Source organism: Vigna umbellata, chromosome 8 (assembly GCF_029865625.1).
Source record: "Vigna umbellata cultivar VRB3 chromosome 8, Vumbellata_1.0, whole genome shotgun sequence".
NCBI lineage: Eukaryota > Viridiplantae > Streptophyta > Magnoliopsida > Fabales > Fabaceae > Vigna > Vigna umbellata.
Window position 1 is genome coordinate 33115697 of NC_142172.1, and position 18620 is coordinate 33134316.

An 18620-nucleotide genomic window follows, 5' to 3' on the forward strand; every position below is an offset into this window, starting at 1 on the left:
AAAGTTTAATTTTGATAGTTTTTATATCTTCATAATACATTAGTTGTAACATATTTGTTATAACTAATGAGTTTCTAGAAAAAAGTAAGAGTAAATAACTTTATAGATTTGAATTTGAAGAATGTTTTAGGCCTATCAGGTATTGATAAAACTAAAGAGTTCTATGTGGTAATGGATAATATCTTAAGATTTTGCAACATAATGTGTCACAAGATGATGATTTAAAGCATATGGTGTTATCTGAAGGACATAAAAGCAAGTTTACTTTACCACTAGTATGATCAAGATGTATCAAGATCTTAATGAGCCTTGTTGGTAGCATGATATGATGAATGATATAGCTATTTGTTAAACTTGTTAAAATCAAAGTTTAAACATCAACATTGGAGATTTGTTAGCACAATTAGACATCCAGTGTGAAAGTAGAATTATTTTTTCTAGATTTTGTCACTCACTTGTCATGTACAATGCGGTAATAATGGATAGATTAATGAAGATTGTACGCTTTCTACCCATATGTTAGATAATTCTTAATTAGTCTAAATTTACATAGACAATATAGTAAGATTTCATAGTATACCATTTAACATAGTACGTGACAATGATTTTTCTTTCACTTTTAATTTTGTCACGTGTTTAAAAAGACATTGTAAACCAAATTTTGACTCAATTTAATATATTTATTCATATTAATCTATAACAACAAACAAAAAAAATATGAATATGAATCCTTAAAAAATATTATATGAAAAGAAATATTAAACAATTTTATGTTGGTTTTAGAATAATAAAAACATAATAGGAAAATCAAGATGATTCGTTAACAACGTTTCTAAATAGACAAAATTTTTATACAAATCAAATAACAAAGTTTTTATTTTTAGTATTGCATGCAACACTTACAAATATTTTTGTAATACACTAAAAAAAAGGGAAAAATATAATTATTAAATTAATATAATAAAAAATAGAAACGTTGATAAACAAATAATACTATTTGAAAATTTATACGGTTAAAGTATGCATAAATCTACTCTAAATTTTATAATATAGATTTCCATCAAATCATACTTATTTATACTTATTTACACTTCAATGCAAGTAATATTTTTATTTTTTATAAGGTAATTTTTTTAATCTATGTAACTAAAAGTTTTAAATTTAAAATCCTGCAACACCAACATATTCTAATAAAAGAAATCTAATAAACCTTTCTTAATCATGATATTTGTATTGAAATGTCCTACAATAATTATTTACAAACAAATATATTATTTAATTTTAACGTGAGTTTCACGAGTCACTTAAAATTATAGAGTTGAGCAATTTTGTTAATTTCACACCACTTAGGTATAAAATCTGAATAAAAAGGTAGTGGTCAAAATATATTTAGGTCAGGGTTAAAATAGTAATGGCATTAATTTATAACAAAAATCCATTGTCGTCCAGCGGTTAGGATATCTGGCTTTCACCCAGGAGACCCGAGTTCGATTCCCGGCAATGGAATTTTGTTTTATCATATTTTAAAATTTATATATAGGTTTTTGTGGATGCTCATTTTAATTCCTTCAATGCATAAATGTTGGATAAAATTGTAATATAAATGTAACACATGAAAATTAAATTTAAATGATTTGTAGATTATGGATTTTTGTTTCAAATTTCCAAAAGTTTTGAACTATAAAATTTTGCTTTAAGTTTCTGAAAAATATTTTAACTCCTCCGATTATGAAATCTTTTTAGTTTTCTTTTTACATCACATCAACCTGTTTGTTTTATGATGATATATCCGTCACTGTAAATAATACATACAAGAGACGTAGTGCATATAGTTTATCATCGTTTGAAACGATTTGACATATATTTTAACTTAAGAAACTTATACGAAGTAAAATTAAAATTGACGCATGTAATAGACTCCGTCAATGAAGAGCAAACTTATATTATTTGAATTCAAACTCCATAACTTCTTATAAGAATTTACATAAATGAATAAAAAAAAGGTTTCAAAACAATGACATGATAATAGTTTCTAAGAGGAAAAAGATGAATTGATGATAGTAATGACACAATACAAATAAACAAAAGAGGAACTAAAAGCCACTCACTACATTAATATCAGCTCATTGTTCCATTCTTTTAGGTATCAACATTATTGGTCTATTCCCATCTCTTGGTCAAGCCAAAGAATTTAGGAACAGTATTCCAACAATGGTTTTTTCAGAGCTACACATGTTTGAGAACATTGATAGAAAAAGACAAGTTACTTACTTTGTCATTCACCTCAAACATTTTAGTCCTTGTTTATGCACCAACTTTCTGTACATTTGAAAACCAAAAGTATGTTACAACTTATAACAGTGGAAGAAACATGTCTCTGCTGTTTGAAATGTACAAAATTGTTTTTACTCTTACCATATCTAAATTATACAAATTCAATGTTAAAACATAAAGTATATGAAAAACTGATAATATTCGAATAAGGTATGTTTGAGATTCTGTTGTTCTCAAATACGTTGTCAAAGGTTTGTTATATAGAAACCACTACTTTTAGAAGATGATACTGAAGATATCAAAGTAGAAAATATTACCTTACTTAATGAATTTGTTTTCAAAATTATTGATAATAAAACTTTCTGTCTTAAATCAATTAGAAGAACAATTGAAAACGTTCACAAACAAATGTCATCGTATCATTATCGTTGGATATACTAACAAAAAGAAAAAAGCTATTTCAAAATCCGAGAATTGATAATCTATTTTTAAGAGTATTTTTATCATTAAAAAAATTAACATTTGTATTTATATATAAAAAAAGATATTAAAAGGTAAAATAGTAAATATAAAGTATGTAAAAAATTATTAAGTATGAAAATAAAAATTCATACAACTAAGCATCTACCTAACATATCAAACATGCGAATCGCAGAAAGCGAGTTACAGAGCTAATTCCAAAATGTGTGAATATTTTATTAAAAGCTGATGACCCAACGCCAATGATTTGGTAAGTGAAGTAATAAAAATTATGAATGATTACGCTGGCTCATTAACAATTTCAGTGCTTTAGTCTGGTCCCCCATTTCCATGGCCGATAGAATCTCAGCTCTTAGATCATTTTTCCAAAAGCAACAAAACAGAAAGCCAATAGAAGCCTTACAACCTGATTCCCATTTTTTAAAGAGATACCCTAATAATTTGTGGGGGCCTTAATGCCCTTATAAACCTGTTCATCTGAGGTTAGTTAACTGATAATTTACAATTAATCATTGTTATTATATCAGACTTATGCGTGTCTGGTTTTCCCTTACTAGAATTTATCAGACTTATGGGTGTAACTACATTTTCCATTGCCGTTCTCTTCTTGTGATATGTGTTTGATGAGTTTTTTTTTTATCTATTTATTGAATAACCAAACATACCCACATACCCATTTTCTGTCTCATATTTGGCGTGTCGGTTCGTTTACCCACTTCAGCGTTTCACTGCTCCCTTCAATTTTCAAACAGTAACACTTTCAACTATTTCACGTATCCTCGTAATATTCAAAGTTCAGCAGACCCATTGGGTTTGTTTTAGAATGCAAAAGTAAAGCATTAACAAAAAGCAACGAGGAAACGAATTTAATCTTTTCCAATTCCGATTTCAGACTTGGTTTGAACGGAGAAAAAGTGGAAAACCCAAAGTTGGTTAATCAATAAAGCTACCTACAAAAAAATATTGAGAATTTATGCTCGCAACGTAAGAGGGACTGTGATTTGAAAAATGGAAAACGAGAACATTTATGAATTGCTGATACAATCACCAATACATGGACACGGCCTCTGTCTTTTTCCCACCCACTCAGATTCAGACCGAGTAGCAGAGTGGGCAGAACCAAAGTAAAAAGGTTAGCTGAGAAAAAAAACAGTGACATTTTTTCTGTTCTTTTTACACAAACGTTCAAATCCAAATAATAACAATAATACTGGTATTAAGATTTAAGAGGAGGCAGAGTATTCTGACAATAGCATACGAAAATGGATGAACACAAACGAATAACAAATAAATTTATATAACAACAAGAAAACACATTAGACAAAAAGAAAAAGAAAATTCAGCTTCTGCACCTCGTAATGGCGCTGCAACCGCGGCTGTAAGGGTTCGCCTGAGCCCCTGGTTGGCAATTGTAGTAGGAGGCGCCGCGGCGAGAGCAGGGAACAGTGTTCCTCTGCAGCGCACCGTAGCTTATGTACTTGTTGGTGGCTAAGATGCGCCGGCTGATCTCTGAGTCCAACTCATACTCCTCCCCTCCCAGGCACTCCCCGATGGACCCCCTGCACGTGGAAGCCCATCCCAATCCCAGGTGGTGGTCCCCGCCTCCCTCGGCTGTCGGCCACCGACTCATAGCCACCAGTATTGCGGCGGCGCAGATCACCGCCATAGCTAAGGAACTGGACTTCGCCATTGATCAGAGGCTTCTCTTTTCCCTTTCCTTGCTCGATTCGGGAATGCTGCGTTTTTCTTTTCCTTTTGATTTCCAAACGAAACGAATTCAACCCACGCGATGAAATGCACACAGCGAGTTGCAAGTTTCAAACTTTAAACCCTCTCTCCGATCTTTGAAAAAAGACAATCTACTCTCTTTATTTACGCTTTTGCCATTTCCGACAACGACAACCACCTTCTTAACGCTTTTCTTTTACCCCCTACGTCAAAATCCCTCCTTTTATAATTTTTAATTCAATTAAAAATTCAATTTTTTTTTTCACATTTTAGCCATCACTCGATAGAAAGAAAGTATTTATTGTGTAACCAAAAAAAAGAAAAGAAAATACTTAAGTAATAAGCAATCCCGGTTAACAAGTTTCTTTTTTTATTAAATAAATAAATTTAAATTGCCGAATTTGACAAGTTCATCTTTAATGGAAGGGTTCTATAAAATATGGTGGACCAAGGAGAAAATACAGAAGGGACCGAGATGGAGAGCAAGACGAGACGTGTGGAGCATGAAGAAGAGTGTATTATTTGCATTTTTCTTAGGTATGTTTATTGAGTAAATGTTTATAATTATTTATATGCATATTTGTTTTGTTGTTTTTTATAAAGTTGAGAAAGGTTATTATTATATTGAGGTAAGTTGACTATTTGTGTGGTTGTGCGGTGCTAGTTTCCACCCTACAACTTAGAAGAGTAGTTATGAGAAGGAAGAGACTAAAATGGGTAGCTGCTACTATATTACTCTCCAAATTTGCATTCACCTACTCTGCTGAATACAAATTTGTAAGTGTGAGAAAATTGTATGCGAGAGTTCCCAACACGTCTAAGAAGTACTTTAATTGGTGTGATTGAGAAGGAAGCGTGAGAAAGAACTATGATAAGGGCTTTAAATAAACGAAAAGGAAAATTGGGAAAGAGATTAACTACCGGTATACTTGATGGATTGTACGAGGCTCGGTTTGAAAGGTGGATATGGTAGAACAGAAAGTCAAGTCTCAGAAAATCAATTCCACTTAGATTAGGTGTTCAACATCTATACTTCTATTTTCCTTTACCCAAACCTATCACTTTCAATTCAAGTTATGTTTTTATTGGTTTAATCCTTTTGCACATTTCTGTTTGTGTAGATTTATCTCAAATAGTTCATCGTATTTTAAATAGTTTCAATTAGGTCTCTTATTGTGTAAAATTGAATCAATTTGGGTCTCTTCGTTAATTATGTTGGACGACGTTAAAAATTGTGGTTGATAGCTTGGTGATTGAGCAAATTTTATTAACGTGACAGCATTTCAACGCCTAAGCTAGATTTTATTTATTTACAGTTTTAAAAAACTTTATTTTAATCAAAACACAACATTTAGTTAAGAAAAACTGATTAAAAGTTAGGATTAGTGGTTTGATTGTTGAGTGCGTGCCGGATTGAGGAAATTTGGGAAACCATAACAACCAAGCCTAGAAAAAACCACAACACCGTCATCCTCCGTCGCTGCCACTGCCTCGCACCACCACCACGCACACGCCGTCGCAAGGCCGCCACCACCGTTGTCTTGCTGCAAAGCCCTTTTCAGGCTACTGCCATCGTAAGAATTGTGCAACTCAATGCGAGAACCTAACACCACTGCACCGGAAACCTGTTCGAAACCCAAATGAAGCAATTGCGTCTCCACCATTCTCTAATCAACTTTACCCGCCACCTATATCACCACCATGAATCTTCATCTTCTCCAACAGAACCACCATGATTCCACCCTTGAAACTCACAGAAAAATCCCAAACTGAAATAACCCTAAAAACCTAAATCACCACCATTACAACCTCTACATTATCGCTCATCGCCGCCACCAGCACTAACGTGAACCTAGCCAACCATTCGAACCTTCATCTTGCCACCAAAGAGCATCAACAGAGCCGCGGAGGAGAAGAGGCGAAACCCTATCGCGAAGAGAGGCAAGGGTGTGAACCCTAGCACGACCTTCCTTGCCGCCGTCGCGCAACCTGCCTCCATCAACCTTCGTCTCCGTGCTTCTCAACCATCAACAACCCGAACCTGCAAGAAGAAACCCCCAATTTCCAACCACAACAACCAAGCCAAAAAAAACCCTATTTTTTTCGAATTTTCCTAATCTATGTACTCAACAATCAAACTACTAATCCTTAACTTTTAATCAGTTTTCCCTAAGTAAAATGTTTTGTTTTTATTAAAATAAATTTTTTTAAAATTATAAATAAATAAAATCCAGGTGTCCAAATGATGCCACGTGAATAAAATTTGTTGAGTCACCAAGCCACCATCCATAATTTTTAACGTCGTCCAACGTAATTAACGGCGAGACCCAAATTGATTCAATTTTACACAGTAAGGGACCTAATTGAGACCATTTAGAATACATGGATCTATTTGAAACAAAGCTACACAAATAGAGATGTCAGAAATGATTAAACCTTTTTTATTACTATGAAATATGCATAATATGATCGCTTACTTTAATAAAAATTAATATTAAGAATGATTCGATGATAATTTGAAATTTATTTCAAAATTCATAAATACAAGTTTAAAATATGATAATAGGTTGATTACATTTATTACATTACACATTTATTGTTAACATTATCGAATTTTTACTGACTTAGACATAAGAGTATCTATCGAAGATAATTTTCTAATTTAACAAAATGATAGCTAAATGAAAGAAAAATTTTAACCAATACGGGAGAGTTTGAAAACCATATTAAGAAAAAGTGTTCACCTCAATCTTATAAATTGAAAGAGAACAATTTCACATTAAAATTATCAAAACTAACAAGTATTACGGTTGTATTAAAAGAAAATTATACATATATATATAATGAGAAAAAAATAATGTGTAACTTTGATTTTCTTTTTTTATAAATTTGGACTAAAATCGCTGATACAATTTTAATTCAATTAAAGTCGTGTGAAGTAATACGATTTCAATAATATGATTTAAGAAAAAAAGTTAAAACTTTTAAATACGAATGTTATGCATAAACATAGTCGTATCAAGTAACAAGTACGACGTGTTTATGCCTATAAAACTTTTAAAATTTCTCATAATTTGCATGTGAAATTATATATTATGGTAAAAAATTTAAAGTTGTGCAATTACATCCAGGTAAATGTAACCATTAAAAAAGAGTTGAAGATTGTTATATATATATATATATATATATATATATATATATATATGGGTTTGCTTCCTTGCGTATTCTCTTTGTTAATACATTTTAGTAATGTGTACCAGATTTTAGTAGATAAAAATATTCTCCTATATTATGAATTCTAAGTTTTAAGGTCAAAAGTATTTAAATAATTTTCATTCTCAAAACTAAAAAAAAGAAACCCTCAATACCTTATTCACCTCCCTCAATCCTCTTGACTCTTTCTCTTTCATCTCTCTCACTCCAATATTTTCTTTGTCATTCCTACGGTAGCCCCAACTAAAAAAATAAAAAACACTCGCCTAACCTTAATCCACCTTCTTCACTTATCCAATTTGTTTCTCTCTTATCTCCATACTCGCTCTCACCCATACAATTCCAATTGAAGTGAAACCTTTTAGGTAAATCAATGCAATTAGGAGGGTTGAATGAAAGGACATCAATTCAAATCCTAGATTTTTGAATTGAGAGAAATCAAGAATTCTCGCTATTTCTTATATTCATGGATAGGTTGGGGCAACTTGAAAACTAAAATAATGGCAATTTGAAACGAAATATAGTTCCAAATCCATGTATTCTTTTTGTACTATCTTTTTTGTACTAGATTCAATTAAATTGGAACGAAATCTTTCATCATTTTTCAAATTCTTCTTTTTTATCTTAGTTGTTTTCATCTTTTTCTTAGATTTGAATCTGAAAAGAGTTATAAGTAAAGCAACTCATTGTTGCTCTTGCTCCGTTCGTTCATTTATTTTCCATTTTAAAAACAAAATTATTTTGTTAGTAAAGTCGAAAACAAATGAACGAACAAAGCAAGAGCAATAAATTGCGTTGTCGCGGGTTGCTGTGTGTGGGTGAGAGAGAGAGAGTACAAAGATGAGAGAAAAACAAATTGGATAAGTGAGGAACGTGGATTAGGATTAAGCAAGTGTTTCTGATTTTGTTCAGTTAGGTTACAATAGGGATGACAGAGAAAATGTTGGAGTGAGAGAGATGAAAGAGATGAGAGAAATGAGGAAGGTGAGTAAGAGTTTGGGGTTTCTTGTTTTATACACACTTGACCTTAAAACTTAGAGTCCATAATATATAAGGCTATTTTTGTCTACTAAAATCCAGTACACATTACTAAAATGTATCAACTAAAACAAAAGTGTATGCAAGTTAACAAATATATATATACACACACATATATCACTGCAATGAGCTATTATTTTTTATAGAATTACTCGAAAAAACTTGCTTGAGCAGCATGTGTAAAAGTAACTCTGTAAGCTATTAATGTTTTAATGGAAGACATGTACTTAAAATTTGTCGGTATATCAATTATGTGTACGCTATCAACTCCAAACATGAGTTATAAATTAGGGGTATTTATAGATACTACCAAGTAAAATTCATTTAATTTAACCTAATATATTTGGAGTACTTATGTGACATCGAAGTCAATCTAATCAAATTTATTATTTATTAGATGGGATACTAGGATTCTATTAAACTCGGTCCCACTCAATTATTATGTATATTATGCTTTAATTTTAATTTGTTAAGTATAAGTATTTTATAAAAATAAAGATGGGAAAAAAATTATATATTTGAATTTTTATTTTATTTTATGCTATTTTGTCCAAACATTCCTTGGAACATATTTAATAGAGACATTTTTCACAAGTTCTTAAACTAATTTGTTACATGTTACACATTTAATGTTGTATTTAAGATACACTTTTTACTCCGATGATAAAATCGCCGTATAGTTCCTTTCATTTTAGTTTTCTTAAAACAAATATATATTTTTTATTTGCATAAATTATAGTTTTTATAGATGAACAAGATTTTACAATAATGTGAACCTTATAAATAAAGAAAACAACTTCCTAGAGCTGTAAAATTGTGTTAATTTGAATCAGTCCATAGACTTAACCTTAATATACGTGGATTGATATAAAAAAAAAAACCCCAAAAAAAAACTCTTATTAAAAAGTTTCACAACATTAAAAAAACACACGAAAGTTTAATGTACCATGAGTTTTTTTCTTAAACAACAAAAATATATTATCATTTTTAAACTTTATGTGTAGGTCAATTTTTTTCCACTCTCAACCTAATCTATCAAGATTGATTTTCAGCTTGAACAAGATGATATTGACCTTCAACCTAAGTCAATACATCTTTAGCTTTAATCAAATTTAGTTTAGTAATTCAATTAAATTTTAGAAAGGTCAACTTTGTTGAAATTTGGTTAAGGTCAACTTGATCAATTTGGCCAAATTTTAGATAAGTCAGACTCAGCCAAATTTCGAACTCAATCGAAACTTGGTCGTGCTGACCTTGATCGAAATTTGATTAATAATTGGCCTTGGTCGACATTCGATTGAGTAAATTTTGGTTGAAATTATGTTGAATTTGATTGAGTAGGCCCCGACCAATCTTAACCTCCACCTCGGATCAAGCTGTTTTGAAATTTGACTCGAATTGGTCCATTTTGTTGTTCGGTCCTGGATGACCCATCTCAACCTTCAGCATAGGTCGACCAGTTTTGACCTTCTATTGAAATTGATCCACTTTGACGTTTAGTTTGGGCTGGCTTGTCTCAACCTTTGAGTCGGGTCAATCCTTCTCGACAATCAGTATGGGTTGACCTATCTCGGTGTTCAGCCTGAATCAACTATCACAACCTTTGGTTTTCGCCTGTCCATTTCATTGTTTAATCTCAACAATTGGTCCAAACCAATCCGTCTTGACCTTTAGCCCAACCTGGCCTGTCTCGACAATCATTTTGGGCAAACCAGCTTGGAAGTTCGGTCTGAGCCTACCCATCATGACCTTCGCCCCAAGCTGACTTGTCTCGACCTTTGACTCAGACCAGTCTATTTTAGCTTTGGCTCGGGCCACCCTATACTGGCCTTCGGCTTGAGCTAGTCCATCTCTACCTTTGACTTGGGTTGGTCTGTCTCAATTTTTGCCCCAAGCTAACCAGTATAAACCTTGGGCCCGGGCCGACAATCTTGGCTTTCGGCTATGCCGACTCGTCTTGGCCTTGACCCATTTCAACCTTCAGCTTATGCTAGCCAGTCTCGGTCTTTGGCTCGATCCAGCCTGACATGTGCTTTTGCCTGGACTAGTCTATCTCGACCTTGGGGCTAGTCCGTCTTAACCTTCAGTCTTGGTCGACCTGTTTCGATCTTTGTCACGGGCGAGTTCGTTTCGGCCTTCGGCCTAGACCGACTCATCTTATCATTTGGTCTAAGGTGACCCATCTCGACCTCCAATCTGAACTAGCCCTTCTCAATATTTGAACCTAACAGGACTATCTTGGCCTTTGGCCTTGGCCGACCTACCTCGACCTTCAACTTTGATCAAACTAATTATTTTAAAAGTTAATTAAAGTCTTTGAGAGAGGTTTGAGGGCCAAAGCATTTTTTGGACCTATAAAGTATGTTTTGAATGTTTTATAAAGATATTACAATAAAAAAATTTCAGATAAATAAATAAAAAAAATCACAATTTTTTTGAAATATTTTGAAAATTTGACAAACATTTAAGTTTCAGTTATTTGGTAACCGAGGCAAAAAGGTATATATGGCTTCAATTTTTGGGAAACCAAGACTTATATATTCGCAAATTTTACAAAAATGTCATCTCATCGTTTTACGTTACAGTTTCTTCAATACCGAAGTCTATTAGGTGCATTAGAAGACTTATTGTGTACTAATGACCCAACAAGATAATTGACCAAAATTATGAATTAGTTTAGCCTATACTTAATTATGTATATGTATAATTTAAAGTAAATTAAATCATCCCTCAACTAGATGACTCTTAACAAACGAACGTCAAATTTCTTCATTAATTGTTGTGTATTTGATATAGGAATTTTCATCTGTTTTTACCAAACACGATTTTGACTAAAACTGACGATATTTGAGAATGAACGAATAACAACATTTACGTCTTCACATGGGTACACTGGGAATATCTAAAGTCATACTGGAATTACTTGAATTAGTAGTGGTTGTATAATTGGATGCACCTTATGCAATAACTGTGCAACAAAATTTTTAAATCATTGAAATGAAATATTCATGTACCACAATAGTCATTCTAACTTATAAGTAGTATAGTAAAAAAAGTTAGTAACAATAAAAAGTAGAGTTAAAAAAGATAGAATGTCGTAAAGAGGGAAAGACTCGAGAGTGACTTGACGAATTTGGAGGAGATGAAGTATGCTGACAATAGAAAAAGGAAGAGTGCGACTAGCGACAATGACGAAGGAGTGGAAAAAATGAGAACGAAGGTGTTTGTGGAAATGGAAAACTAGTGTGCTTACAAAGAGGAAAAAGTGATGTTTTAATTACTTTCATGTGTTGATTGTTCAATAAAAGATCTGTAAAATATTACTTTCAATGTCAATTTAAGAAAACAAATTACTTAGAAATTATCTTTACTAAACCATTATAACATATGAAACTTGTAAATAATGGCTAGTTTATCATTGTTTTATTTTACATCGGTTACCCAATAACTATCTTAGAAGGCCAATGTAGTTTTTTTTAATAATATTATTAAGATATACTTAGTTATGAAAATAATTAATTTTGATTCATTAAATATTAATAAAACGATCTATTAAACTTTAAAAAATATTAGATAAGTTGCCAATCATCCATAAAATAAATAAAAAAATTTGGTATTATTTATTTTTAGTATTTAAGTAATAAAGAAATTAAAATAAATTTACATATATATCAACTATACATATACTCTTAGTAATAAACCTATAAAAAAATAATGTTAACATTATCAACGTTCTCTAGCAATAAAGATTGAGAATCTTCACAAAATAAAAATTATAAAGAAAATGAAAAAGTTTCAATTGAAGAAGTAGAGAAATAGTGTCCCTAATTTACCACAAAAGTTTCAAGTGTTGTGTATGCTTCCTTCTAACCCTCTCCAATAATAAAAAAATTAAAATATCAATATCAATGTATTTTGAAAGCATAATAGAAGATAATACAAATTTTTTTTATAGAATATATGAATTTATTAAAGTCTAATTTAATATTTAAGTTCTACATTCAAAACATAAGACATAATACCTTAACATTAGAAGATATATGGACGATGTCATATTAAAATATCATATAAAAATAAAATAGATTTTTAATATATAAATAAGTGCAAAATATAAATGGTGCAAACATCATCTTATAAATTAATTTTGTAGAATTGAATTAATGTTAAAATTCAATTCTTAAAATATAAAAAAATGGAAAAGAAAAAACTTTCATGTTAAAAAGATGTGTATGACATTTACAACTCTCCTTGAACATTATGTTGTGATAAGGTTGAAGGTGTGAATGAATAGCCTTGTGAGGCTTATGTACGAAGGTAGATTGAATCTTTAATAAAAGGAATCTGATTCCTCAAGGAAAAATGATAAGACAAGAAAGAATATACAATTTGGGCAGCATTATAATATTTGTTACTAAACTTCCTCATCACTATTATTCCATAAGCATTCCCTTCATAATCCTCTTAAAAGGACGTGATGTGACTGTCATTAACTTGTTTTTTACTGTAAATATTTACTAACTCAAATGCTGCAATGGTTTCAGCCAATTATTGCAGCATTGATTTTTGCAACAAAACAAGTTTGCCAAGTACTGATATGTGTCAATTGATTTCTGTAACACTTCATTTTATTGTAGCACAAAGTTGAAACTCAAAAAAGGTGTTCTTCCCATGCCATGCAGGGAATATGTTCCTCTATGAGGAAGGGTAGGTACAATATGGCCCATATCTGAAATTGAATTATAAACGTATAAACTGATTAATTCAATAATCATTATTCTTAAATTGCTTTTCGGTGTTCATCGATTCTCATCTTCGTCACAACCTTTTGATTTCACTTTCCTGGTCATACTTTGCCTAAACTAAGTGCAAAGTGCAAAGGAAAATAAGTTTTTTTTTTTCTCTTTAAAAACGCGGAAATATCAATTTTTTAACTCATTTTTTAAGGCGACATCAAAATCTATTTTAACATAATGTATAGAATCCATTATCACCATCAATATCAAACCATTAACAAATAATTAATCTCATAATCTCATGCTTAATGTAACCTGTCATAAAAAAAAATGTTTTAGAAATTTCACAAGTAATAAGGCCAATTTTAATAGAGTCTATTCTCATTTTGAACTTCTTTTTCAGAAGTTCTTCCATTTGGCCCACCCCACCTCATCACACCTATGAGTCTATAAGAAGCATATATCCCCCATTGTAAAGTGATGGATATGAGGTAGTGGAGCATGTGGGGTACCATAACAAGTCCAATAATTTTAATTTCCAATTTACTATACACATATGCATATACATATATATTATATTATTGTAGTCATGATATGGAAGTAAAAAGCAAGAACAGCCGCTGAACAAAAACCGAAGGCTCAGAGCCACATTGACCCATTATTGTACCTTACTTTTCATCCTTTCCATAAAAAAAGAAATAGTTTTTTTCACTAAAATATAGTAATTAGTAAAAAGGAGGCCAGTGATAATATTCTTGTATATCTTCAAGCATTACAAAATTACTTGAACGAAATGGTTACGTGCAATGCAACTCACATTCACATGAGTGAGCACGCATTAGGATTTTCATCGCTGAAGAGCTCGAAAGAATCCGACGGCTGCGATGGAGCATACGATGAAGCATACGATGGAGCATACGATGAAGTATACGATGGAGCATACGATTCCGTGTCGTACATGTAGGGTGGAGGCTCCACTTCGTACCCAGGGCGCACCACGTGGGCGTACGAAATCGGTCGCGTAGGGGCATAGTACGCAGCGCCGTAGCTGCTGCTAGGATGCGCCGTGTGGTAGTTCACACTATGAACAACTTGCGGAGGAGCAGGAGGAGGGGCATAGTAATGCGGTGGGTAATCACGGTAAAAGTGGTGATGACGTGTCGCATTATCATTGGTTGGGATCACAAAAGGAACTGAACTTGAAACTGGAACCGCTGGCTCATGAACATGACCTTGACCATTTGACTGGTTACTTGAACCTTCTTTAGCTTTGGCATCACTGGCAACGTCGTTCCCGTTGTTGTTATTACTCTCTTTCCCGGTAGCCGTCACCTTCTTTTTCTTCTTTTTCGCTCCACTGGCACCGGCTCCACCGGTTGTATTCTCATTCCCGGTCTCTTCATTGTCGTTAGGAACTTGAACGGCGATGCTCACTTTTTTTTCGGTTACCGGTCCGGCCGGTTGTAACACCACCGTCTGCCTCACCTCCGGTTTTGGCTCTTGCAACTGAATAGCGGCTTTACCGGCGGCGCATCCGTCGCTGTTTTTTTTAACGGATTTACTTTTGGTACTATTATTTTTATTGTTGCTACCTTCCGCGTTTTTGGATGGGTCTTGCGCAACAACCTTAACATCTTCTTTATCGTTTTCCTTAATCCCTTCGCTGCTTTCTGCGTCGCTCTGTCGCTTCTCTTTGCTCTCTGAACTCACTTGCTTTTTCTTTCCGGAATCTGCCTTTTCAGGCCACAACTCTGCATGCTTCCCCGCCTTGGTCAATTTCCAAATCAACAGCTCGCCGTCAACGTTCCCAGTTACCACCACTTTATGTTGCTTCTGATCGATGTCTATGTCGTAAACACCTGCAGCACGGAAGAGTAACGAGTGTTGTGCAACAAAGAAGGAGGAAAAGGTGGGAAACTGAAAACGAGTGTTTGGCTTTGAAGGTGGTTACGTTACCGTAAATGGCTTGGAGAATTTTCTTGACTTTCTTTTTGCAGCCTTGGCAGTGGATGGAGACCCTCAACGCCACGGTCTGGGAGACAGAAGCGTAAGAAGTTCAGAACCTGTTGGAGAGTACTGGGCGTTGTTAAGCGAATAAAGAAATGTAAAAGATGGAACGATGTTTTACCTTGCATGCGATGGGTTCTCCTTCTACGCGCTCTTCGGCTTCTTTGGGTTCCGCTTTAGATTCTGTTGCTGCCATTGGAGCTTCAAAGAGAGAAGAAGAGATTTTAGTGTTCCAGCGAAAAGAGAAGAAGACAGAAGAATGGTGAGAAAGATGCGGATGGCTTAAAAAGCAGAGAAAGAGAGAGTTGAGGGAAGGGTTTGAAGCATAAGAGAATAATTTATTTATTATTTATTTATAATTTAAAAGAAGAAAATTGAAAAGTTGAAGAAGGGTTTCATGAAAAGAAGAACCTGCATTGGGAAAAAGAATGTGAAAACACGGTGGTCTCAGTTTAGACGTAATTCAACGGGAATCGTTCGATTTTCTTTTATGCAAATTTAATTCTTTTGTTAGTGGACACATACTTGATTCCGTTTTTGCCTTTTCAACTTGGTTTTATTTTCCTTCACATCATATACATATATTGATCAACCAAATGTTTCAAAGGTTTTACTTTTAGGAATTTCGAGAATATATTCTCATAGGTGGTAGTAATCATAGGCTTTATTAACACATAATAAGGTTTAATGTATTTTCATAATCCTACTTTATTTTTCCTAATTTTCTTAATCATCTTATTTTCTGCTAGCTTTTAAGTTTCTAATTAAAATTTTCATCATTTCTACAAAGTTGAAATTTTAATGTATAGTTAATGAAAATGTAATTAAAGTGGGACGGGTTATTCCATTATACCAAAAATTTAAAGAGAAGAAAATCAATTAAAAGACTAACTTTATTCATTTTTAAAAACATAAAGACTTAATTGATCCAGAAGAAATAATGAAAAAAAAAATACAAATAATTTAAGCTAGAGAAGAAATTGATAGTCAATCCTTTTTTTCCCCGTTTTTTAATATTACAAAACTAAATGCACCCATGAAAGTTTAGGTTTATGTAGGTTCAATCTTTATCAATTAGAATAATTTTTGTTAGCAGTTTGGATTCCATTACTCATCGTGGAATTATTAATCAACTGGGCTCAAATTAAGTTTATTTTAATTTTGAAAACACACGTTTAATTTGAGTGTTTCATCCTACACCTCCAACATCTCATCCTGCACCTCTAAAAATTCCATTTTTAACCTTCTGACATCCTGCACCTCCAACCTTTTTAAAAATTTCATTTTTAACTTTCTTCTCTTTCTAATTAAAGACATTTTATTTTCTTCTCTTTTTCTTTTAAAGACACCCTACATCACCTTAATGATAATTCTAATTTAATTTAAAATTTAAATATTATTTAATATAATTTTATATTTTAATAATTATTAAAATATGATTTATATTATAATAATAACTATATTAAAAAAATAAAAATAAAATAATAAAAATAAAAATAAAAATAAAATAATAATAATAATATAAAATTTGACTTAATATATTGAAATATATTAAATTATATTAAAATATTAAAATAAATTAAACAATTATTAAATTGTAAATAAAAACAAAAAATTTTAAAAACTTGTTATCGAGAATCAGTTTTGTTTTTTATTTAAAATTTAATCAATATTTATTTTAACTAAATATTATAGCATTATTTATTATATTTTTATATTTTAATAATTATTAAAATATAATTTATATTTTTATAATAGTTTTATTAAAAATTAAAATAACTAAAATAATATTAAAAATCACATTTAATATATTTAAATATATTTAAATATATTAAAATATTAAACTAAATTAAATAATTATTAAAATCAAAATCAAAATCAAAATTTTAGAAGAATTTATTTATCGGATATCCATATCCGATTATAAATTTATCGGAGGTCAATATCCGACTACCGTTTCTAAAATTTTACTTTTTATTTAAATTTTAATAATTATTTAATTTATTTAATATTTTGATATAATTTAATATATTTAAATATATTAAATGTGATTTTTAATATAATTTTTATTTTTATTACTTTTACTCTTATTTTAGTTATTATTATTTTTATTTTTTAATAAAACTATTATAAAAATATAAATCATATTTTAATAATTATTAAAATATAAAAATATAATAAATAATGCTATAACTTTAATTAAATTAAATATTGATTAAATTTTAAATAAAAAACAAAACTGATTTTTTGATAACAAATTTTTAAAAATTTTTGTTTTTATTTACAATTTAATAATTATTTAATTTATTTTAATATTTTAATATAATTTAATATATTTGAATATATTAAGTGAAATTTTATATTATTATTATTATTTTATTTTTATTTTATTTTTATTTTTTTAATATAGCTATTATTATAATATAAATAATATTTTAATAATTATTAAAATATAAAATTATATTAAATAATATTTAAATTTTAAATTAAATTAGAATTAATTTTAAGGTGGTGCAGAGTGTTTTTAATAAAAAAGGGAAGAAAATAAAAAGATAGTTATTAAAATATCTTTAATAAGAAAGAGAAGAAAGTTAAAAATTGGAGGTGCAGGATGTCAGAAGGTTAAAAATGGAATTTTTGGAGGTGCAGGATGAGATGTTGGAGGTGTAGGATGAAGCACTCGTTTAATTTCTTTCTGAAAAAATAAATATCTATTATTACTCATAGCGTTGTTTAATTTAAACTCTTTATTATTAATTTAAATGATAATTATGACAAATAAATTTGTAAAATCTTAAGATTTGGAGATACTTAGGAGTTGTTTTCTTTAACTTTAAAAATAATTATGAATATCTATATCCACCACGTGTGTGCCAAACATAAAAAGAAGTATGAAGTCGTTAAGCAATAAATACTTAAAACTAACACCTAATATTCTCCGTAACATTAACAAAAATCAACGTCACCATGTAATTAAAAACTTCATATATGCATGAGTGTGACTCTTTCGTTAACGATTTTGCCCCGTTAACAATTATAACCTATTTACAGAACATTTCAAAAAATAGAAACCTAATTGATAAAAATAAAAATTGGAGAATCTATTTAAGATTTTTTTTACAAAAATCAACCAAAGCATAATTAAAC

At 30.9% G+C, this 18620-nt stretch overlaps 2 protein-coding genes and 1 non-coding gene across 3 annotated transcripts; 1 reads left to right on the plus strand and 2 right to left on the minus strand.

Annotated features, from left to right (window-relative positions):
* Positions 1 to 1434: 1434 nt before the first annotated feature.
* TRNAE-UUC (transfer RNA glutamic acid (anticodon UUC)) lies at positions 1435 to 1506 on the plus strand. The gene has a single exon. It is a non-coding gene; the product is annotated as a tRNA-Glu (tRNA).
* A 2438-nt stretch (positions 1507 to 3944) lies between these two features.
* On the minus strand, positions 3945 to 4576 carry LOC148194509 (rapid alkalinization factor-like). Its single transcript, XM_088095856.1, has one exon. The coding sequence runs from the start codon at positions 4442 to 4444 to the stop codon at positions 4094 to 4096; it is 351 nt and encodes a 116-aa protein (XP_087951982.1). The 5' UTR covers positions 4445 to 4576; the 3' UTR covers positions 3945 to 4093.
* Positions 4577 to 14087: 9511 nt separating this feature from the next.
* Positions 14088 to 15806, minus strand: LOC124831524 (heavy metal-associated isoprenylated plant protein 35-like). Its single transcript, XM_047305538.2, has 3 exons — positions 15595 to 15806; positions 15423 to 15498; positions 14088 to 15325 (listed from the first exon to the last, which is right to left on the minus strand). Exons 1-3 carry the CDS (start codon positions 15667 to 15669, stop codon positions 14286 to 14288), a joined length of 1191 nt encoding a protein of 396 aa, XP_047161494.1. The 5' UTR covers positions 15670 to 15806; the 3' UTR covers positions 14088 to 14285.
* Positions 15807 to 18620: the final 2814 nt, after the last annotated feature.